The sequence below is a fragment of the Cetorhinus maximus genome, chromosome 1 (assembly GCF_964194155.1).
Source record: "Cetorhinus maximus chromosome 1, sCetMax3.hap1.1, whole genome shotgun sequence".
Lineage (NCBI taxonomy): Eukaryota > Metazoa > Chordata > Chondrichthyes > Lamniformes > Cetorhinidae > Cetorhinus > Cetorhinus maximus.
Genome location: NC_135879.1, coordinates 39,756,727 through 39,781,384, shown reverse-complemented (window position 1 = coordinate 39,781,384; position 24,658 = coordinate 39,756,727). Strand labels below are relative to the sequence as shown.

The 24,658-nt window shown below is 45.0% G+C and overlaps 1 protein-coding gene across 11 annotated transcripts in view; it reads left to right on the top strand.

Annotated features, from left to right (window-relative positions):
* The window catches only part of kiaa1109 (KIAA1109 ortholog), a 533,049-nt gene that overhangs the window by 319,167 nt on the left and 189,224 nt on the right, over window positions 1-24,658 (top strand). For all 11 annotated transcript variants that reach the window (XR_013576358.1, XM_078539938.1, XM_078539971.1 and 8 more), the window contains one exon: window positions 4,822-4,915. Coding sequence is in view for 10 of the 11 variants with exons in the window: in XM_078539938.1 (XP_078396064.1) it covers window positions 4,822-4,915 (94 nt within the window). In the remaining variant the exon portion in view is untranslated. The remainder of the gene's footprint in view (window positions 1-4,821; window positions 4,916-24,658) is intronic.

Sequence of the window (24,658 nt, the reverse complement as noted above, 5' to 3'; positions counted from 1 at the left end):
GTTCCCAGTGCGGGGCAATTGCCCAGGGGAATTTGCATTTCTGGGCAATTGCCATGCATCATTTGGTTTACCACCACTGCGCCCCCCCCCCCAAGCTAAATACATATGACACCCTAATATCAGAAGTTTCACATCTTAATATTAATTATTTACTTGAATATTAACAGCACTTTTAGAGCATTATTAATCTGTTAGAAATTCAGTTTAATTAATCTGTTAGAAATTCAGTTTATAATGCTTATGATCAATATTTTTATTCCAATATATCTTTATTTCACAATTATACATTCCACAATGTTAAAAGATGTGCCTACCAATGTTATAAAACCCCAAAACTCTGAGGCTTTGAAGCAAACCTTTGGGGCAAAAGTTGAGTTGATTTCAAATTGAATGTGTTTTGTAGCGCTTTATCATCAAAGCTAAATTGTTCACAAGGTCGACTGGGGAAACAGAATGTGTAGAAAATAAGAGGTGAAAACCAAAATACTGGAAATACAAAACATATCTGCCAACATCGGTGAAGAGAAATTTGGTGGAGATAAGAAATAACAGGGGGAAGAATACACTGGTGGGAGTAATCGAAAGGCCCCTAAGAGTAGCTATACTGTAGAATAGAGAATAAATCAGGAGATAATGAGGGCATGTAAAAAAGGCAGTACATTAATCATGGGTGACTTTAATCTTCGTGTAGATTGGGAAAATCAAATTGGCAGAGGTAGCCACGAGCAAGAATTCATGGGGCAGAACTTTTCCTTCATCGGGCAGGCGGGCACCCGACACAAACGGGAGTAAAATAGTGGGCGATCGCATCGGGCGAGTATGCAGACATCATTGCGCACTTGCACAATATTTCAGTTGGCGGGTGCGCGCGGGAGTTGGCAGTGCACCTGCCGACAATTAAGAGAGCTGTTAAGCCCATTAATTAAGTAATGGCCCATTACTTCCTGCCCATCCAAGCTTACGGTTGGTGGGCGGGTGAATAGGCCAAGCGGCCTTTGCATTTTTTGCGAAACCTCATGGGTAGGATGGGGTTTCAACCAGTGATTTAAAAATAATGAAAACTTTTAAAACTCATTTTTAACATGCCCCTGCCCATGTGACAGAGTCATACAAGGGGACATATTTTCCTTATTTTTCAATTCTTTATTTTTAATGTTAAAAATCTTCAGATCCCTGAGACAGCTCTGTGCCTTCAGGGAGCTTTCACTGAGCCCACCCATGCGCATGCGTTGACTTCCACGCTTGCCTCCTGCGCCACCGCCCCCCCCCCCCCCCCCCCATCCAGGTAGCGCTGAGTGTTTCAGCACGCAATTCACGCTGGCTGGACGTTAATTGGCCAGCCAGCGTGCAATCATAGTTGGGGCCAGATTGCAAGCGGCAGTCGGTTTTGCAGCCGCTCCTGGGCCCACCCGCTACACCCGGCCAACGAGGTAAAAATCCAGCCCATAGAGTGTATTTGGGACAGTTTCAGAACAATATGTTATGGATCCAACCAGAGATCAGGCTATTTTGGATCTGATAATGTGTAATGAGGCAGAGTTAATAAATGATCTGAGAGTAAAAGATCCCCTAGGAAACAGTGACCATAACATGGTGGAATTTAGCATTCAGTTTGAAAGTGAGAAATGTGGGTCAGAAACAGCTATACTAAACTTAAATAAGGGTAATTACAAAGGAATGAAGGTGAGGTTGGCTGGAGTGGACTGGGAAAGGAGTTTAGCAGAAAAGACGGTTGATGAACAATGGCAGACGTTTAAGAAAATAGTTCATGACTCGCAACAAAGATATATCCCATTGAAGAAGAAAGATTCTAGGAAGGGGATAAACAAACCACAGTTAACCAAGGAAGTTAAGGATATTATCAAATTGAAAGAAAAAACATACAATGTGGCAAAGATTAGTGGTAAGCCAGAGGATTGGGAAAGTTTTAAAAACCAACAGAAGATGACAAAAAAAAACAATAAAGAGGGAGAAAATAAACTTTGAGGGTAAACTAGCAAGTAATATAAAAACAGCCAGTAAGAGCTTCTTTAAATGTATAAAAAGGAAGAGAGAGGCCAAAGTGAACATAGGCCCCTTAGAGAACGAGGCTGGGGAAATAATAATGGGGAACCAGGAAATGGCAAAGGAGTTGAATAAATACTTTGCTTCAGTCTTCATGGTAGAAGACACAAATAGCATTCCAAAAATACTAAATAATCAAGGGGCAAAACGGGGGGAGGAAACAAAAACAGTAACTATCACTCAAGAAAAAGTACTAGGGAAACTAATGGGGCTAAAGGCCCATAAGTCCCTTAGACCTGATGGGCTGAATTCTAGAATATTAAAGGAAGTAGCTACAGAGATAGTGGATGCACTGGTAGTAATCTTCCAAGAATCTTTAGATTCTCGAAAAGTCGCAGAGGAAACTGCCAATGTAACACTCTTATTCAAAAAAAGAGGGAGACAAAAAACAGTTAACTACAGGCCAAGTTAGCATCTGTCATTGGGAAAATGTTAGAGTCTATTATAAAGAATGTAATAGCAGAGCATTTAGAAATACATAGTATAATCAAGCTGTGTCAGCATGGCTTCATGAAGGGGAAATCATGCCGAACAAATTTATTAGAATTCTTTGAGGAGGTAACAAACAGGACAGATGAAGGGGAACCAGTAGATGTAATACATTTGGACTGCCTAAAGGCGTTCGGTAAAGTACTGCACATAAGGCTACTTAATAAGATAAGAGCCTATGGTGTTGGGGGTAGTATATTAGTATGGATAGAAGATTGGCTAACTAATAGAAGACAGAGAGTTGGGATAAAGGGGCATTTTCATGATCACAACCTGTAATTAGTGGAGTGCCACAGGGATTAGTTCTGGGGCCACAATTATTTACAATATAAATGACTTGGATGAGGGAAGTGAATGTACTATTGTCAAGTTTGGAGATGACACAAAAATAGGTGGGAAGGCAAGTGGTGAGGATGACACAAAGAGCCTACAAAGGGATATAGACAGGTTAAGTAAGTGGGCAAAAACTTGGCAGTTGGAATATAATGTGGGAAAACGTGAGATTATGCACTTTGGCAGGAAGAATAGAGGAGCTGAATATTATTTAAATGGAGAAAGAATGCAGAAAGCTGTAGCACTGAGGGATTTGGGGGTGCTTGTACATGAATCACAAAAAACTAGCATACAAGTTCAGCAGGTAAAAGGGAAGGCAAATAGAATGTTGGGCTTTATTTCAAAGGAATGGAGTATAAAAATAGGGAAGTCTTGCTAAAACTATAGAAGGCACTAGTTAGACCACAGCTAGAATACTGTGAACAGTTTCAGTCACCTCATCTAAGGAAAGATATACTGGCATTGGAGGCATCCAGAGGAAGTTCACCAGGTTGATCCTGGGTATGGAGGGATTTTCTTATGAGGAGAGGTTGAGTAGGTTGGGCCTGTACTCATTGGAGTTTAGAAGAATGAGAGGCGACCTTATTGAAACATATAGGGCTGCATCTTCCGGTTGGTGAGCGGGGATGGGGCCCGCGCGCCGATGTGTAAAATGATGTGGGTGATGTCGGGTGGGCATCTCGATGTCACCCTGTGCTATTTACATTTTCAGATCGGCGCACGCGGAGCCGAGTCAGCTGCGCGCCCGCTGACCTGTCAACAGCCACTTAAGGCCATTAATAAAGTAATTGACGTAATCAACGGACCTGCCCATCCAACCTTAAGATTAGCGGACAGGCCGCGAGCCCAGGCGGGCTTCTGAAAAAACATGAAACCTCATCCATGGGCGGGATGAGGGATTTTAAATGTTTGCAAAATGTTGAAATAAAAGAAGTTGACATGTCCCAGCTCATGTGACAGTGTCACTTGAGGGGACATGTCAGGAATTTTTTTTTCACAATTCTAAAAATTTTTGAAACTTCCAGCGATCACCCTGAGGCAGCACTTTGCCTCAAGAAGATCTGTGCACTCTTTTGCGTGCATGCGTGAAAGAGTGCATGCCCAGCTTAGGGCATTCTCCCCCGCCCGCCCGCATAGGGAGTGCACAGCGCTTCCAAGTGGATTCCTTAATTGGCCTGCCCACATAAAATGGCGGCGCTTCCCCAACCGGGGGTGATGATTGGGAACCCGCCCGCCCGTTCCGTGGGGGGGGTGGGGGGAATGTTGCTCATAAGATTGTTAAGGGGGCTTGACAGGATAGATGCCGAGAGGTTGTTTCCCCTTGTGGGGGAGTCTAGGACCAGAGGGCATAATCTCAAAGTAAAGGGTCGCCCATTTAAGACAGAGATGAGGAGTAATTTCTCCTGAGGGTAGTGAATCTGTGGAATTCTTTACCACAGAGGGCTGTAGGGGCTGGGTCATTAAGTATATTCAAGGCTGAGATAGACAGACAGATTTTTAATCAGTAAGGGAATCAAGGGTTATGGGGAAAAGGCAGGAAAGTGAAATTGAGGATTATCAGATCAGCCATGATCTCATTGAATGACGGAGTGGACTCGAAGGGCAAAATAGCCTACTTCTGCTCCTACATCTTATGGTCTTAAAACAGATTATTGCCAGAATTGGAGACCATTAAACCCAAGAAGGAAAGGTGAAAAATCCTCAATGGATCATGCAAAGATGCTGGATGGAATTGAAAGCACATTTTGCCCATTTATTCTCACTTCTTAGTAGATTCAAAATTGTAACAATATATAAAATTGTTCAGATCTAACACTTGTGGAAAGCATATTTCTAGACCTTGATAGTTGATTTATATATTTCACAAGATTTATATGATTTATAAAGTTCTAACTTGTGTTGCAGTCCAATGTTCATAACTTTTTATGTTTTCAGATGTTTTGCACCAAAAGATGACTGAAACTTGTGCAACTGCTCATATAGGTGGCGTAAACATAGTCCTGCTGGAAGGCATTACACCTAACATTCAGTGAGTAAAGCTTGAGTTTTTAAGAACTGTTAAAGAGATAATTGAAGAATGCTAACTTTTGTATCGAAAAGAATGCATGCAATCAATGAATTGGTTCTTTATTTTTGTACTTCCACTTTCTTTTGGCTGTTCACTGGCTAAGAGGAAGGACTATACAAATTGTTGTGAGGGGCAGGAGGTTTAGGGGGGATGTGAGGAAAAACTTTTTTACCCAGAAGGTGGTGATGGTCTGGAATGTGCTGCCTGGGAGGGTGGTGGAGGCAGGTTGCCTCACATCGTTTAAAAAGTACCTGGATGAGCACTTGGCACATCATAACATTCAGGGCTAAGGGCCAAGTGCTGGTAAATGGGATTAGGTAGGTAGGTCAGGTGTTTCTCACGTTTCGGTGCAGACTCGATGGGTCGAAGGGCTTCTTCTGCACTGTGAGATTCTGTGAAATCAGCAAAGTCTGCCATCAGGCGGGGAAATCGACGTGTGATCCGCCAACGGCAGTGGTGGCTTTTTTCTTCGTATCGTGCGTCGTGTTGTTTAAAAATTGGAAAGGCACGGATTTCATGTGGGATCGCTGGTGGGACAGCCTCTGATTCCCCTGCCCTGCCATGACCTCAGGCCTTCAGTAAACTGGGTACCATATTTAAAGGGCATCCCTGCACAAAGCTTGCATCCTTCAAGGAATAGGAAGCTGCTGGGAACTGATGGCTGCTAAAGGGAGGAAACATGCTGTCGCCCAAATTTAGCGACGCCTCCCTTGAGTGCCTACTGGATGCAATGGAGGCCATGGCAATGTCTTCTCGCCCCGCTCTGGACGAAGAACCTCATCCAAGGTGACAAATCCAGCGTGTCAGCGGTGCTTGGCAACAGCGCCCTCCAAAAGAGGACAGCCACCCAGTGCAGAAAGAGGATGTACGATCTCCCACGTTCAGCCAGGGTAAGTCGCTCTTCCCATCACTCTCAACTCTCACTCACAAATCCATCACATATCCACAGGAATCTCACTCACTGCCAGCTCAAGGGCCAACACTATTCATTCTCTTACACTTACCTTCGTCTGCCCTGCGGGTCCTGTCCTCATCCCATCCATGGCACCACTCAGCATCCAAACATGTCAGGCATCAGTGATGGGGAAGCCTCTGGAAACAATTATTTGGGATAGAATTTGTAGTCACGTGGAAAAATGTGAGTTAATTGGGAAGAGCCAGCATGGATTTCTAAAGGGGAAATAGTGTTTAACTAACTTGCTGGAGTTTTTTGAAGAGGTAACTGAAAGGGTAGATGAGGATAATGCTGTTGATTTGGTGGGCATGGACTTTCAAAAGGCATTTGATACAGTGCCACAGAACAGACTTGTGAGCAAAGTTATAGCTCATGAAATAAAAAGGACAGTAGCAACGTGGATACAAAATTGGCTGAGGAATAGGAAACAGAGGGTCAATGGATATTTTTCGGGCTGGAGGAAGATTTGCAGTGGAATTCCCCAGGCATCGGTATTGGGACCCTTGCTTTTCCTGATATATATTAATGATCTAGATCTTGGTGTGTAGGCGACAATTTCAAAGTTTGCGGATGATGCAAAACTTGGAAGCAGTGTAAATGTGAGGAGGACAATGTCGAACTTCAAAAAGACATAGACAAGTTGGTGGAGTGGACAGATAGGTGGCAGATAAAGTTCAATGCAGAGAAGTGTGAGGTGATGCATTTTGCTAGGAAGAACATGGAGAGGCAATATAAAATAAGGGGTCCAATGCTTAAGGGGGTGCAGGAGCAGAGGGACCTGGGTATATATGTGCATAGATCATTGAAGGTGGCAGGACAGGTGGAGAGAGCAGTTAATAAAGCATACAGCCTCTTGGGCTTTATTAATTGGGGCATAGAGTACAAGAGCAAGGAGGTTATGCTGAGCTTATATAAGACATCAGTTAGAGCTCAGCTGGAGTATTGTGTACAATTCTGGGCACCACACTAAAGGAAGGGTGTGAACACATTGGAGAGAGTACAGAAGAGGTTTACAAGAATGGTTCCAGGGATGAGAAACTTCAGTTACGAAGATAGATTGGAGAGGCTGGGAGTGCTCTCCTTGGAGGGGAAAAGGCTAAGAGGAGATTTGATAGAAGTGTTCAAAATCATGAGGGGGCTGGATAGAGTAGATAGGAAGAAACTGTTCCCACTCATGAAAGGATTGAGAATGAGAGGGCACAGATTTAAAGTGATTTGCAAAAGAAGCAAATGTGATGTGTGAAAAAACTTTTTCACAGCGAGTGGTTTGAGTCTGGAATGCACTGCCTGGAAATGTGGTGGAGGCAGGCTCATTTGAGGCATTCAAGAGGGCATTGGATAATTATTTGAATAGAAACAATGTGCAAGGGTACAGAGAAAAGGCAGGAGAATGGCACTAAGTCATAATGCTCATTTGGAGAGCTAGTGCAGACACGATGGGCTGAATGGCCTCCTTCTGCGCCGTAACAGTTCAGTGATCTGGCCTGCAGGAGTCCTTGCTTACACTCTTTCCATTTGTATTCATGCAAGACAAGCTGTCATACAACAAAAGGAAGAGGTCACAGACTGGTGGAGGAATGCCCAACATCGAGGGTCCCCACAGACCTTGAAAATAGAGTCATCCAGCTGGCAGGCAATGATGTGGACAGTTTCTGTGCTGATGGTGAAGTTGGTGGAGCTCAACCAAGTGAGGATCTAGCGGTGCAACTTCCATCAGACATCCATGCTGAGAGTGAGTTCCCCTGTTCTGCAATCCTCTGCCATGAACTAATTATATCTCTTTGCTTTCGCAAGCAAAGAGAGTCCACGAGGCAGGTGCTTGACTCAAGCCCCATGGGCACCCGGCAGACACCAAAATTGAAGACCTATCACAGTGCTCACCCACACCCTCCAGCGCAGAGGCACACACCTAGTTGTAGAGTAGCCCTGGGGTCACAATCTGGTGAGCACACTGCACTGTCTGGCCCACAGCAGGCAGGGACTTCCCAGGTTGCTGGCACTCAGAGGCTGGAGGCCAGAAATCTGCTTAGTCTGAGTCAGATGCAAAGCCTCTGGTCTCAGTCATACCTCAGTTGCTGGAGCTGCAAAGGCAAGCTTGGAAACATTGGGAAGGATGTCTGCTGCACTCCTCAGATTGCACGGCATGATGGAGAAGTCCATCTGCCTTCAGCCTGAGGTGATAGCGCCAGCATACCAATACCACCAGTGTCAACCTGAGAGGGGGGCAGGGCATCTTGAGCTCACTCCAGCTGTCCCTGCGTCTCAAGGAGTCAACCAAGGCCCCTCAGGTATCCATAGGGAGGAGGATCAGCAGGCACACGCCCCGGGGCTATACACCCAGGTGACTCAGGGAGTGTCTGTCCCATCTGAATCCCTTCTTCCTGTGACCCTGGCAGTTCCAATTCCACAGGCCAAGGAGGGTGGCACTGCCACACAGCAGGACCCTGAAAGCAGGCCGGAGCCCTCCAGAGGACGCCCACCAAGGTCATCAGCTGTCAGTAGGCCAGCTCCACTGTGGATGTCGGATGAGCATCAAGACGTACTGGCAGGGTTAGAAAGATGTTGTTGCATAATGAGGCATTGGTGTTAATCACTTGTACTTAATGTTGACCATTGTAAATACATTCCTGAGAATGTCTCCTTGCCTGTGGCTCTTTGTTATGATGAACAGTGTTTGTGTCAATCCTGCACAAAGTGAAGGCACGTGTCGCAGCCCAGAGCGCCTCCCCTGTGTAGTGTGTAACCTTTTGAGCACAGTGATTGTTCGGCTTCAAAGTCACACTCCAGATTAGTGATGCATGTACCTCTATGTGGTTTTTGTTTGCTGCCAGAATCTCAACCCAAGCGTCACTAGGTTCTGTGATGTTCGCCATGTGCTCTCAGCACCTTAGAGGCAGGGCTGCCTTCCTATCTCATCACTATTCCTGACAGGTGAAGGTGTGGTGCTGAAGGGAATAGCTAATGAAATCTGCCAAAGGATCAAGTTGTCTTAAAGTCCATATGCCTGCTGTATCACAGCAGCGTCTCCATATGAGCCTCTTCACAGAGTCTATATGTGCTGCCCCTCAACCCAGACAAGTGTCAGGCATTCCCAGATGCAATGTAAAGATCTCAGGAGTGTCCTCACTGCATCTTGTCATCATTCTCCTGGAATCTTGTGGCAATGATGGTTTCACAAGTTTGCCTGCCTCGTTTGGCCAATGCAATGATCTCATTGTTTCCACCCTTATCTTCCAGGACCTCATCCCCTTCGACTTCCGCCTCATTGAAGGAGACACGCAGCCCTTGCATTTCATCATCCTGGCCCTCCCCCACTTTGCATTGCTAGGGCGTGTAGCGCGCAGCAAGCCACTATGATGTGTGATACCCTCTGGGGAGTGTACTGGAGTGCTATGCCAGATCTGTCGAGACACCGGACCCTCATTTTCAGGATGCCAATGGTGTGCTCAGCCAAACTTCAGGTTGCGGCATGAGCCTCGTTGTACCTTCTCTCATCGGGAGTCTGAGGCCACCGTATGAGCATCATCAGCTTCATACTTTCTGGGTAGCCCTCCTCCCTGAGGAGCCAACCCTGCATCCTATGCGGTCCCTGGAAGATGCCTGGAAGGGGCCTGAGTCCTGCTGAGGGTGAATGAGTCATGGACGCTTCCGGGGTATCTTGTACACAGCTGCATGATCCGTTTTTTATGGTCACCGACCAGCTAAACATCGAGTGGAAGCCTTTGTGGTTCACATACTGGACTACTTGTTGTCAGGGAGATTTAAGAGCCATATGAGTGCAGTCGATAGCACCCTTCAGCTATGGGAATTGGATATCTCTACAAATCCCAGGGCTCTTACTTCCTGGCTCGCCTGATCTCTGTCGAAGTCGACAAAGTTGTGTGCTTTGGCAAAAAGGGCGTCTGTGACCTCCTGGATACATTTGTGGGTGGAGTCTTGTGAGATCCTGCAATGGTTCCCAGTGGAGTCCTAGAAGGAGCCACTGCTGTAAAAATTGAGCGCGACGATAACTTCAACTGCCACTGGCAGTGGATTCCCACCGAGTCCCTGTGGTGCCAAATCCTGCAGATGGTGGCATATGTGAGTGACCAGTTCCCTTGACATGCACAGGCGTCGGTGACATTGGTTCTTGCCCATCTGCAGATAGAACGTGCGCCGTCTATAGACCCTGCGTCTAGTGACGCGCCTGCGAACGACGGCTTTGTGGGGTTCATCCTCTGCATGCGGAGGAGGCCCTTGGGCTTCAGGATTCTGTTCCAACCTTTGACAAGCCAGTCGCTTCTCTTGCATTTTTCTCCTCTTTCTCTCCTGCCTATAAGCAATCAGGCAGATGGTGAGATCACTAGGCTCCACATTCCTGGTAGTCTCCTCACTGCAGTGTCAAAGAGAGAGATGCAAGGGTCAGCAATTGTCTCCTAAGGACTATTCTTGGTCAAGTCATCGCCTGTGGCTGCCTCTCAAGGCCCCTTAATGCATACCAGGGAGTCCAGGCCACCACATGGATGCCCTGTGATTAGTGTGCATGTTATTTCACCATGCCCTCACCAAATGACCTGAGTGGCAAAAGCTTCAGCCTCTCAACTATTTAACTCTCCTCTCAGGCACAGGCATTGTCCTAACCTACACTCTAAGGCTTCGCGGTTTGCTTGGACCGCGAGGGTGACTTTTCAATGTCAACTTAAACATAAAATAAGGGACTAGGAGTGCACCCCTCTATTAGTGTTCGATGGCCACCTTTCCCAGGAGGATCCTCAAGTTTGCCCAGTCACCCAATGGTTCTGCAGCACCATAGCACTCATTCAAGTTTGAAGTGTGCCTGCGAGGGGTTAACTGTAGAAGAACAATCATTGGCAGTGTCAGGAATTAGTGCTGCTTGAGTGGGCACATTTGCTTGACTAACCTGACTCCAAGCATGTCAATTGATTTCAAGCTAAATGCTCTCAGCTGCGGAAGAGTGCTAATTTTTGACATGTTTTGGCATTTACCCAGCTGTTTTCTTCCCCTTCCCCCCCCCAACCCCCCCAGCATGTGATTGTGTTCAAACTTCTGTCTGTGCTGCCATAACCACCCCCCTCCCCCTGCACAGTAGCCCTTACCCCGTCCTTCCCTTGTCCCCAGCACTATCGCCCTTGCCCCAAGTTCGCTTCTCTCCCTCCTACCGTTGCCTTGTAGCCCTTGCCCCAAAGATCCTTTCCCCCTGGCACTGTCACCCTTGCCCTGGCACCACAAGCCAGCCACAAAGAAGCCGCTGTGGAGACTTGCCTGTGATTTCCCCTCCTGGATCTGTGGAGCCACTTCCTTGCATTGGGATCATCGCGAGCACTGTGCAAAGTTGTGTGCCCTCACCTCCAAGTTCCCCTCGAAGTTCAGGTTGCCAGTTGCATGCCTTTTAAAGGCAGTTGTAAATCACGCTGTTCTAAAATCACAGCGCCATGGGCTTTAAATTTGACTTGGGGGTGGTGATCCTGACGTGTGGCCATAATAATGAGATGCAAATGCATTTAAATGTATTTCCTGATGTTCGACGGCGGGAAACGCGGCTCGCCATTGGTGGGGGGAAGGAACAATCGCTTCCTGGATTTACATTGTCGGGAAACATGCCTAGGGACTTCTCGGAAGATTCTCTGATCTTGCCACCGATGTGTGCGTCACAATTAGGCGCAATGAGTTGCTGCAGTGCATCTTGTAGATGGTACATGCTGCTGCCACTGTGCATTGGTGGTCGAGGGAGTGAATGTCGAAGGTGGTCGATAGGGTACCAGTTAAGTAGGCTGCTTTGTCTGGATGGTGTTGAGCTTCTTGAGTATTGTTGGAGCTGCACTCATCCAGGCAAGTGGAGAGTATTCCATCACACTGCTGACTTGTGCCTTGTAGATGGTGGACAGGTTCTGGGGAGTCAGGAGGTGAGTTACTTGCCACAGAATTCCCAGCCTCTGAACTTTTCTTGTAGCCACAGTAGTTATATGGCTGCTCCAGTTCAATTTCTGGTCAATGGTAACTCTCAGGATTTTGACAATGGAGGATTCATCGATGGTAATGCCATTGAATACCATGGGGAGATGGTTATATTCTCTCTTATTAGAGATGGTCAATGCCTGGCACTTATGTGACGTGAATGTTACTTGTCACTTAGCACCCCAAGCCTGAATGTTGTCCAGGTCTTGCTGCATGTGAACGTGGACTTTACCTGAGGAGTCGTGAATGGTGCTGAGCATGGTGCAATCATCAGCGAACATCCCTACTTCTGACCTTATGATGAAGGGAAAGTACTTGACGAAGCAGTTGAAGATGGTTGGGTTAGGGCACAACCCTGAGAAAATCCTGAATTGATGTCCTGGGATTCAGGAGTTGCATGTTATTATTTGTTATCTTCAAGATAAAGGAAAATAGTTCCAAGATCATTAAGGCAAAAACATTACGTCCTTGGGATTCCTTAAAATTATTTTTAAACCTACACTTAATACATGACATCTGACATTATACAATGTATAAAATTCTATTCCTTGTTTAGTTTCTCTCACTCCAGTGTCAAGAAATTGGAAATATACAATAAGTAGTTAGAGAGTTTTGTTCTTATGGCTACAAACAATTCATATTGTTTTCTTGGTTTAACAATGAATAGTGATGGTAAAAGTGATTTTTGGTTACCCAAAGATATTGTTACCACCCTGGGAGAGAAAGCTGTTTGATTCTCTGTCTTTTTAAGATACTTGCCACCAAATGCTCAAATTATCTTGCCTCATTTTGCCAATGTCTGGCCTAGTTCTGTGTAGTGTCTTTCGTTCACTTTCTTCAGTTCTCAGAGACACACTTTTGGTGTTCCCCATTTCCGGAAAAGCTTTAAATCATCTCTAATGCTCTGCTGGTTAGATAACAGTATAAAGCTATACTTACACTCCCAAGGTCGAAAAGAGAAATGTTGACATTTCCCATTCCCCATTGATTTGTATGCTTCTTCAGGCAATTTGCTTGGACCTCCACCTACTGCAGCGAGGAACCCCTGAGCTCAGCATTCCTTTCACCCTTGGAGTCATTTAAGTTTAAGCCGTAAACACCCATGGGGATTCCTGCCAAAGGGTTTACATGCAGCAGGCCTTCAAAGCTTGCTCCAATGTAGAGATGCAGACAGCCTCCGTGCAGCTTGCAAAATCCTGCCCACTTCTTCAACCTCTGTGAGACTGGGTGCTTGCACAGGTTGTGCCTATCCCTGTAAACTGTAGGTGCCCCTCTGCTGATTTTTGGATGCCTGGACTTAACGGAAGTCATGTCAAGTGTTCAAATGTTACAAATAATCATCTGATTATGAGGGTATTTCAAAATCACCAAGAAATATTCATATATTCATAGAAGGAAAAGCATTAGAACAGATGCAGAAATTCACATATTTAGGAAGCATAGTATCTGCACATGGAAGGTGCAGCAAAGAAATAAGAACAAGGAAAGCTATTTGAAAGAATGTATTTAGTATGAAGAGACAATTGCCAACCAGAAACCTGAATAAACAACTCAAGAAGTGACTTGTAAGGAGCTTGATTTGGAGTGTTGTTCTGTATGGGTGAGAGACCTGGATCTTACAGAAAGAGGAGACCAACTTGCTAAATAGCTTTGAAATGTGGTTTGGAGGAGAATGAAAAGGATAAGCTGGACAGAAAAAGTAACAAATGATAAAGTGCTGAGAAGAGTGAGTGAACAAAAAAAATTTCTGAATATAATTAGGGAAAGGCAGAGACACTGGCAGGATACATTTTAAGAGGAAGCAGACTTTTATGACCTGGCAGTTGGTAAAGCTGAGTTATTTAAAAATCCCAGAGGGAAACTTTAAACAACTGTCGTAACCTATATTTTTAAGTGGTATGTTTGAGATGGAACTCTAAATTCAGGAATCAGACCACCAGTTCTCGAGAGGTTTTTTATATTAAACTAAATGAAACATTTTATTAAGTTACAATACATTAAACACATACACATGGCTACAAATTACTACTATCATAACTTTTAACAAATTCCTAGACTAATCTCCACTGAGGCAACAGCAACCCATAGATTTTTAAGCAGACACCAGGCAAAGCATTTTCTCTTTCCAAATTCAAAATGAGGTTCCCTTCACTTTGGTTCCTTGTAGACACAGTGGTAGGCTTACAGCTGCTTTGATCTTACATTGCCTCTGCTCTGCACACATGAAAAACTGCTATCGGTTATATCCAGCACATCTCATTGAATGTAAATTCTCATTGTATCACCAGCCTCTTTGAACTCCACCTCTTCTAACAATAAAACCCGTTTAATAGTACCAATTTTATTAGTAATATAAACATATTGCTTGGTCTCTCCTAGCTAGGTGCCAGATTTCACCCCACTTCTTGAATGCTCTATTCAAAAACTGCAAATGCACTGTACCTCACTGTTTACATCTCAAAACTAGTACACCTCAAAGCACCCAGACTAGCCGGCTTTAATCCAATTAAGACACACCCACAGACTAAACCTCCATTTTAAAAGAAAAATATTTTCCAATAATATTATATACACTAATAGCTTCATGACACAGATTAGTAAGATACATTACGGAGGGAAGATTTCAAGGAAAAAGGGGAGGAACAAGGAAGACAATATCAATGATGGATGGCTCGAAAATTGAAGGAAGTTATTGGAAAATGAAAAGATTGGCACGGGACAGAGAGACACGGAGAAGACTATGAGACATGGAGAAGATTGAGACATGGAGAAGACTATGAGCCAAGGACCTGCCTTCGAGCAAAACACACAGGATGATGATGTTGACGTTATCTGACACTTTTTTAAAAAATCGCATTTTTAGGATCCACCAATCATCAAAGGTGTGGGAACATTCTGTGTCATTTGTCCTGAGTATCAGGAATGGGAAGAAAGAAGAATATAGTGGAGCATCACACAGAGCACTTTTGTGCCCTGGCTTCCTTCAAACCTACTGAAAAGTCAGTGGGAGGTCAGGTGGAAAATCTAAATCAAAGTATATACTAAATGCTTTATCAAGTTTATCTATTTCATAGATTTTACTATCAATACTTTGTTGGTACATCATGATAGCAGCCTGTTATGGATGAACCAACTCCTCGTAGTTGTACACCATCCTGAACTTGGAAACGTATACCATTCCTTCCTCAATCCCAAGTCCCATTCACCCATCACCCTATGCTTGTTAACCTATATTGACTTTTGGACCAGGCAATGCCTCAATTTTAAAATTCTCATTCTTATTTACGAATCCCTGCATGGTCTTGACCCTCTCTTTCTATTAAACCTTTCCAGCCTTACAATTCTTATTTCTGTGCTCCTCCTATTCTGGCCTCTTGCGCATTCTCTATTTTAATTGCTGCACCATTCATGGTCATGCTTTCAGCTGCCAACACTCTAAACTCTGAAATTTCCTCCCCAATCTTCACCTCTCTACCTATCTCTTTTATACGTCACTAATTAAAACCTACCTCTGGCCACGGGTTCGGTCACCCGTCTTAATATCTCATGTGACTTGGATGAATTGTTGAATTGTGGGTTTGATAATGTTCCAGTGAATGTTTCACTACATCAAAGTTGCTATACAAAGGCAAATTATTGTTGTAAAGAGGGAATTCCAAAGCTTGGGCCTAAGGCATAGCTACCTATGTTGTCTTGAAAGAAGTGGGAATACACAAGAAACCAGGATTGGAGAAATGCTGAGTTTTCAAAGGGTTGTAGGGCTGTTTAAGGTTACAGAGTTGGAAAGGGTTCAGGGCATGAAGAGATTTGAATACAAGGATGAGAATTTTTAACTCAAGGCATTGCCAGACCAACTGCCAATGTATGTTATCAAACACTGGTGATAAGTGAATGGGAGCTGGTATGAGTTGGGATATGGACATCAGAATTTTGGATAAGCTTAAGTTTATGTAGATTGGGAGATCAGAGAACACCCTAGAGAGTATTGGCATAATTGAGTTAGGTGAATAAAAATGTATAGATAAGGGGTTTCAGTGACACAGGTGATTTTATGAAGGTGAAATTAGATGATCTTTGTGATCGAGAGAATAAGGGAAGCTCAGTTCAGGGTCAAATAGGTGGGGAACAGTCTGCTTCAGCCTGAGATTAACCAGAGAGGGTGATGCAATCAATGACTAGATAACAGAGTTTGTGGCAGATCGAAGACAATGGCTTCAATCTTCACTCATGAGCCTGTCAGATGGATTTCCTTAAGGTTTTCTTAGTGCTACATACTTAGCCTTGAAAAGCTTGTTGAGTCTTATGGCAAACTTTATTAAGATAGCTGCTGCCTTTCTTGAAAGAGATTACCTCAGTTGTTTAAGTATCAAAGTTCTTGTTTTCACTTGGGTCTCCCCCTGCCGAGGCATTACATGTAGCTGAGCATAGAGCAGGATTACCGGTCCATCCACAATTTTCTTAAAAAGTACAATATTTCAGCTGCTATTTTTTATATTGTGACAGTAGCAGTTTATTTGCCCTGGGAGTTGAACTAGAAAACAATAAGGGAAGATAATTCTGCCAGTAATTTAGCATTATTTGGAACTAATTTGAGAGATGCTGGTAAGATCCTTTTCCATGAAGAGACACTTTAACATCAGTGCAGAATAGTAGCACAGGAGTTGGAAGAGATGCTGATACTGCAGTATAGTTGATGAAATAACCTAGATCTGTATATTAAAAGAACAAACAAGGAATAGGAATAGCAAATACTAGTCCATTTTATGCTGTTTGGTTTTTTTCATCATTCTTTTCAGTAAATTATTTAATCCTTTTCTTCCATTCCATTTTAAGCTCTTTTTAATTTTTTTTTTCTCTTTTTGTTTACTGGTTCTCTCTTGTGTGGGTTGAGTTAACTATAGTCATTGTTCAATTTTACCAAACACGTTTTTTGTTAATCTTTCCATATCTGAATATTCCAGTTTTTATTTCCATTTGCTGTACTAATCTACTGTATATCTGTTTCACTGATGTGGCTCTTCCATTATCTATTATCTTCATTTTCTGTTTATTTGGTGTACTGCTACTTACGTGAAAGTCAATTTAAAATGTACATTTTTTATAGGATTTAAAATTTTTATCTATAGACCATTTGCAATTTAAAATGTTACCTTTCCTTCCCATTTGGAAAGCCTAATGAACTAGTTTAGGTGTTTTTACATTGTGGCAAGAAGGTGGGCAATCAAATATTTTGCCATTTTCTCTAAAATGGACAAAGATATTGGCTGGGAATTTGTAGTCAGCAGTGAAGCGATCTCAAAGAAGCTACCCACAAAGATCTAGTGATCCCTATGGTTTGGATTTCTCCTTTCCTGTTAGTTTGAATTTAGCACCATCAATGGGAACTTCAGGTATCCAACAACAGTGATGTTATCATGCAGGCTAAGTAGCTAGTCACATTGAAGAACTTTCACCAACAACAAACCAGAAATTTAAAAACACTGATTATCCTGCAGTTTTTAATATCATTTTACGGAGAGTGAAATAAAGACATGAGACTAAGGTTGAAGCTGCAATATCATAGGTATTAAAAAAAAACATAAATATGTGGAAATGTTTATCACAACAGAGAAATTTGACATTACTCAAATATAAAATTAGTTTTTCAGGACCAAAGAGGTTCTTCAGCAGCAATTATGAGCCTAGTATGATGTTAAAAACTTAATTAAACCTCACTCAACTTGGTGTAACATTTACAAGGGTTTTTACAGTGAAACTGATGGCGTAAAATTGGACATTCTTGTCAGTCTGGTGCTTTTTAATTAATTGCAATCTGTGAGGATTTCAACAATAGAGAAATGTAGAATCACTGACTGCAACTTCTGGATTTCCACGTTTAACTGCGCATGTGCGGACCCCAGAATTTGCTGTCAGTTTTAGGATTAACTCCAGCAAACACTGACAGTTTTGCCGTTCTTATTTCCACAAAACCCGGGCCACAAAGAATCGTGGTTAAATGATTGTCTTGATTTTGCGATTGACGTTAAAGAGGATCAAATTTGCACTAATTCATAAAAGAAACATCTAATTAAAATATTTTGGCATTACCACATCACCAGCTTTACTGTTCCCTACTGCATATAAGCAATATCATATTGGCAAGTGGGTTTATCATTTTAAATTTATGGCAAAATTGTTTACCATCTTGCTGGTGTCATGATTGTTCTTTGCAGTGTTTTTCTTAGCACAAGATTTTGTTTATATCAATCCATATTTTCACAAAATCTGGACTTAAGGGTAGTATTAAGGGCTTTCATACATAAACTGTTGTTGATGGCCAGAATTATTGTTTCCATTGAGCATTAGTGAAGTGCAACATCTCACATTATCATTTCTATCTTGTGTGCTTCACGTGCAACAGGCAGACCACCCTTTAGCATTCATAGCCTGTAACTGAGGGGAAACAATGAATAGAGGTTAAGCATCCATGTACCTAATGTCCCTGTAATAACAACACCATGGTCAAACCTGGATCCATGCCAATGGTATCAAAGAATTTTATACCAGACTCATTCCAGGATTATCAGGGAGAAGAGTAGAAGGAGGAGATTTAGACACTTAATGCTGGTGTGATCCCATAAGGTCTGAATTATTAGTTTGACATTGTCTAGACTCCCATGATTGCCAGGCAGGGTGCTTCTTGATGCTATCTGACCATTTTAGACCAGGATAGAAAAAGAGGCAGAAATGAAAGAGCAGTTACCCAAAGAACTTAAACAACAGAAAAGGGAGAAACAAGTAAAGGAGTAAAGAAAGTGTGAGTGACGAGTGAAGGGGTGGGGAGTGAATGACGAGTGAAGGGGTGGAAAGCAAAAGAAAAGAAAGACTTGCATTTGTATCTCCATTTCTTGACCTCTGGGTGTCCCAAAGCACTTTACAGACAATTAAATACTTTGGAAGTCACTGTTGAAACTGCTGTAGTCACTGTAAGAAACACTGTCGCTGTCCTTCAATGTCACTGGATCAAAATTCTGGAACTCCCTCCCTAACAGCACTGTGGGTGCACCCACACCACATGGACTGTAGCGGTTCAAGAAGGCAGCTCACCATCACCTTCTCAAAGACAACTAGGGATGGGCAATAAATGATGGCCTAGCCAGAGATGTGCACATCCCATGAACGAATGAGAAAAAAACCTGACACTTAATATGCACAAAGTAAGCTCCCACAAGCAGTAATGTGGTAACGACCAGATAATCTGTATTATGCCATGTTGTTTCATGAACATGTATTGGCTAGGGCACTGGAGATAGCTCCCCTGCTCTTCAAAATCTGGATCTTTTACATCTACCGGTTGAGGCCTTGGTTTAATGGCTTAGCCGAAAGACGCCGCCTCCGACAGTGCAGCACTCACTCTGCACTGCACTGGAGTATCAGCCTGAATGTTTGAGAGTGAGTGACAAGTGAAGGGCTTGAAGGCTATTATTAATATCACATTCCAAAATGAGTGCATGGCTGGATTAACTGAGCAGGTGGATGTTTTGCAAAGTTCAACCAAATTCTCATTGAAGTCTCTGGAGCCTCTTGTTTTCCCTCTTCCTCTTGTTAATCTTCAGTAATCTGGAGGATGCTTGGCCTCGAGAAGAAAGATTATCTTGAAGAGTCATTAATTTTTTTGAATTTGTCATTTTCACAAAACATGTCTCCTAATCTTCCACTTCCTCTGACAATCAGGAGTTGAAAACTTGGGTTCTGTATTCTGTATGTTTTTATGGACACTTATATATGACACACTTCATATGGGTGTTGCCCCTGACTCCAAAACAGCTTAAAGGTTGGATGCTCTTTCTGATTTTCCACAGGTTAATTGGCTTGCAAATCCCAATGCATTCATAGTATGCATTTGAAGACACTTGCAGTTTTCTCAAGTTCTGACCTAATCTGTCCCTTTTAATACATTCACACTCACACTCACCCTCCTTTTGGTCTCGTTGCCAGTGCCTGCAAAGCAGTCATCAGCCCGGGGTAAGGAGCCTGCATAACAGGAAGACAGGCGCAGAAACACAGCTAAGTTGGAAGCCATCACTTGCCTCCCAGCTCAACTGCATGACCTGGTTTTTCCTGCACTCTGGACACGAGTCAGCCACTGAATTACACTTGCTGGCCCCTTCCTTCACCAAGTCGACACACAAACTTCCCGGGCCCGCTCGGCACCCACTGATATTGGTGTTTCCTTAGGTTAAACAGTACTTTGGACTCACTATCCACCCCTTGCCATTTGGCAGCTTTGATCCAGTGGGTCCAGAGCTGTCCTGCCAGCGCCTCCTTATTGGGTAGTTTCCTAGCTCCAGTCACCACTGTTGCAACCCCAAATGCGATCTCAGCTAAAAAAAAAAATCTGGACAACTAATGTTTTCTGATTTTGCAATTTTGGACTGGAGAGGTTGCAGTGTGTTATTTTACATTGCTGACACTGGCCTTGACTATTGCTTTCCACAGATATGTCTAATGTTATTTTGTGCAGAAAATATATCTAATTGAAAAATTTAGGCACAGAATATTGTGTATTCCCAACATAAAACTTGCTGAAAAATAATGGCATCTGAATAATGCATGCCGTTATTAATCTGCAAATCAACCAGCAATTTCGGAGAATTAAAAGATATGCTGTGTGTTGCCGATCTCCAGAATTTGTTGCTCAATTTATACAGCAATGCTGTTTACTTTGCACAAGCAGCACATCATCCTTAGACTCCCTGTTACTTTTAAGAATACAGGTTTTCACATTAATTGCCCATTAAACTTGTCACAAAAGGTTTAGTCCAGGAAGTTCTTTTTTTAATGATATCATAATAGTTAATGATTACCAATCAACCTCTCTAGCCCAGAAAGTGAACAGTTTAAACTGAGTCTCATTCCTTCAAGTAATGGTTAGTTGTTGAAGATTTAAAAAATATCAATGTTGGTCCTGCCATTCACTCAGAACCTTGGGCAGAATTTTTCACTTGGTGGGCGGGCACGCTCGAGCGTGAATTGACGTCGGCCGAGCGTGCCGACGTCAATGGGCACTCGCGATATTTCGCTAGGCGAGCGTGTGAGGGAGACGGAGGCAGGCCTACCATTAATTAAGAGGCCAGTTAAGGCCCTTGACACACCAATTGTCTCCAAGTTTATGTAGCCTATGCAAATTTTCAGCTGTCGCACAGGCAAAACGGGCAGGCCCCAATTTGTAAAAGCTCATCCACAGGCAGGATAAGAAGGGTCAGCAGCATTGTCAATATGAGTTGTGAGGAGTTTTGGAGATCGTGTGCTGCTGGTTGGTTTTGTGAACTGGACAGCTTCATCTCACTTCAGAGCTGCATTCTGAGCATTTCTAGGCTTCATTTCAGGACTCATTGGTGTCTTTCAGTCTGTGTGGGCCCTTCCAGGTATCAGACAGCCTTCCATAACCCTGGTAATGGGGATTGTGGTCTCTGCTGGTGGCACGTCCTCTGAGCAGGAAGGGAGAGGAGGCCAGCGTCCTAATGAAGCTTGCAGGGGAACCACCTGTAGGAGGAGAGGTGCAGGCACAAGGGAGGCAGGGCCAACTGGCAGTCCAAGGCGTAAGGAACCACAGAAGACGGCACTATCCCGCTTCCAGGGTTTACAGGTGACGATGCAGCTACCTCAATATGTCCGAGGTACAATACCAAAGGAGGCTCCGCCTCTCCAGGGAGACTGTGACCTCCGTTTGTCAGATGATTGGGCCTGTGATCAGCTCCGTCTGTGTGGGTCCATGCCAGCAGCTCTGAAGGTCACAGCGGCCCTCAACTTCTATGCCTCTGGCTCTTTCCAGGGCTCAGTGGGGGATCTGTGTGGAGTCCATAGTTGTGTCAAACTGGTGACAGAAGCTCTATTCAGCCGTGCATTGACTTTCATTCATTACCATATGGACGAGGCCAGCCAGGCCGAGCAAGCCAGAGGCTTCGCAGCGATTGCTGGGTTCCCTCGCGTCCAGGGTGCACTCAACTGCACACATGTGGCCATCAAGGCACCAGCGGATGAGCCGGGTGCCTTCATCAACAGGAAAGGATTCCACTCCATGAACATGCAGATAGTGTGAGATCACAGGATGCAGATTCTGCAAGCCTGTGCAAGGTACCCTGGCAGCTCCCGTGACACTTGCATCCTGAGACTCTCCCGGGTGCTGAGGCTCTTCAGTGCTCCAGTCCGACTGGATGGATGGCTGCTGAGTGACGAGGACTATCCTCTGAAAAGATGGCTCATGACACCTCTCCGCCATCCAAGAACAGAGGCCGAGCAGCCGTACAACTGGAGTCATGCCTCCACAAGGGTGGCAGCAGAGAGAACCATAGGTCTTCTCAAGATACGCTTCCAATGCCTGGGCCGTTCAGGGGAAGCACTGCAATAGCCCCTCCAGAACGCGTGTCACTGATTGTGGAGTGCACAGCATGCAACCATTATCTGGCACTGGCAACGGGGGACCCAGTGGAGGAAGAGGATGTTGACGTAGCTGCGCAGGCCATAGATGATAAGTCCATTAGTGAGTCCAAGGATGAGCACAGTGAGGAGAATTCTGTGGGCATGGACGCTGACCTGGGTAACCTCCAGGGAGGCAGGGACACCTGAGATGCTTTGATCCAACACTCCTTCAGCTACCCTACCAAAAAAGAACCACCATCACATGCCAGGGCTGCAGGCTGCATACTCTATCACGTAGAGGACCATTTCCCTGGCCACCAACATATACACACTCTGCCTGTGCAATAAAGTTTCAGGAGACACACATCCATCATTACATAATGGTTTACCCTGCACCTACAGAACAAATGAAGCATACAGAGGCCAATAGCACAAAATAAAATCTCATTTAATTGTACATGTGAAACATAGCTGAAATGAACATAAATTGATGTTCTAATCGCACCATTAAAAAAGTTAAAGCAAAATGGGGGAACAAAATATCACCCGTGATAAGGCCGTCTTGTGCTTATGGTGCTTTACATTTATGTTTGTGGGTGCTACGTCTAGGTGCTCCCCCTTCGCTGGCACTGGCATTGGAGACAGCGTGTTGACTCTGCTGTCTTCATGGCCTTGATGACCTTGGCGGTCGTCCTCTGGCCCGTGGAGCCTGTGAAGGCCCCGCCTGGGAGGGAGCAGCCAGTGCAACGCTGGCATCTCCCCAGTCGCCACAGCCTCATCAGACACCATGGTCACTGGCAGAAGGGTGGAAGAGCTACTGGTATCATCCAGAACACCCTGAGAGGACCCCGCAGAGACAACAGACAGCTCGTGCGCAAACGTCAGATCGCTATGGACCTCCTGCTCACCATTGATGGACGGGCACCTAGCTGGGATACTGGGTGCCCAATCTATCTCCCACACTGACACTGATCAGCTAAGGCCATTGCTGGTGTGTGAGCTTGCAGGTCCAAATCCATCCTCAGGGACCCGGATTGTGTCCCTCGAGTAGCCTCTCCATGAGAGTCGCCACTCTCTCCATGGAGGAGGCATTGCATTCGGCCGGGAGGGTCAACGCAGTGATCATGCTCCTCAGGGACTCCTTTCAAATGGAGACCATGGCACACATTCCTTCATGAATCTCCCGCACACCCGGCTGAACTTCCAGCATCTGCTGCCAAATGGACGACTCCAGAAGCCCATCATCAGTTATCGACTGAGCATTGTCCTGGTCTCAGGCAGTCCTCCGACTGCGTTGCCCTGGGCACTCTCTGCCTCCGCCTGCACCTCAGCCAAGTGTGAAGTGCCCTCACCAATGTGCACCGAGATAGTAGATGGCGATCTTATGCCCACTAAAGTGCTGGTATCTGCGCTGGTGCCTGCTTGACAAAGAGGGTGTGACGCAGGTGCGTGCTGAGCATGATGGTCCTCCGGGGTCAGGGGTGGGCTTTAAGGGTCCTCATTGTGAGCGCCTGCTGGTGAGCCTAAAAGGGAGAAGAAGGACATGTCATTAGTTTAAGTCACCACACTGTAACTGTGCATGCCAGGCACCCAGGTGAAATAACAGATATCTGCATCATGGCGCCCTTGTCTTTCCATCATCAATGGGGACTCCAGTTTCGAGGCTCACATCAATACAGAGACAATAGCCAGCATTCTCACCTCAGCGCACTGCACTCTTACCTTCATGTGGCACCCCAACCTCACTGCGGTTGGTTGACCGAAGTTCATGCCTTCATGCCGCCTCTCGAGCTCCAGTGCGTCCCGCTTATAGGGCGTCAGGATTAGGAGGCTGGGGGTCCCCCGCCAGTCTGCGACCTCTCAATATTCTTGTGGAATGTCTTCTCCTCAAAGGATAGAGGAGCATTGATTAGTCCACTCTGTAACTGCATCGCCATTGCAGCTTGGCCAACCCCAGCTGAGGGACACCTGGCAGGGCTCAGCCGATTCGTGGCCTATGAGCCGCAAGGTACTTAGTCCACGCAGCCAGGGTACACCCTCTTGGCCAGCTCCGGCATTATTGACAGTTGCCACTCAGACTCTAACACCCCTCAGGTCCACGGGGGGGAGGTGGCCAGCCCTTAACTGTTCTGCACACTGACCGATGCCAATACAGTACTCAGTCTTCCCGATTGCAGCAGATCATTGAAGCGCTTCCAGCACTGCACCCATGTGCGCCTCACCACGTTGTGGCTGCTCACCCTGGATGCCAACTCCTCCCAGGCCTTTTTGGTGAGGTGCGGGGGACTCCTCCTCCCTTTTCTGGGGAGAAGGGTTTCCCTCCGGGCTGCCACCTCCTCCAGGAGGGCAGCGAGGCACTCATCGGAGAAATGCGGGGCCAATGGCCCCGCCGA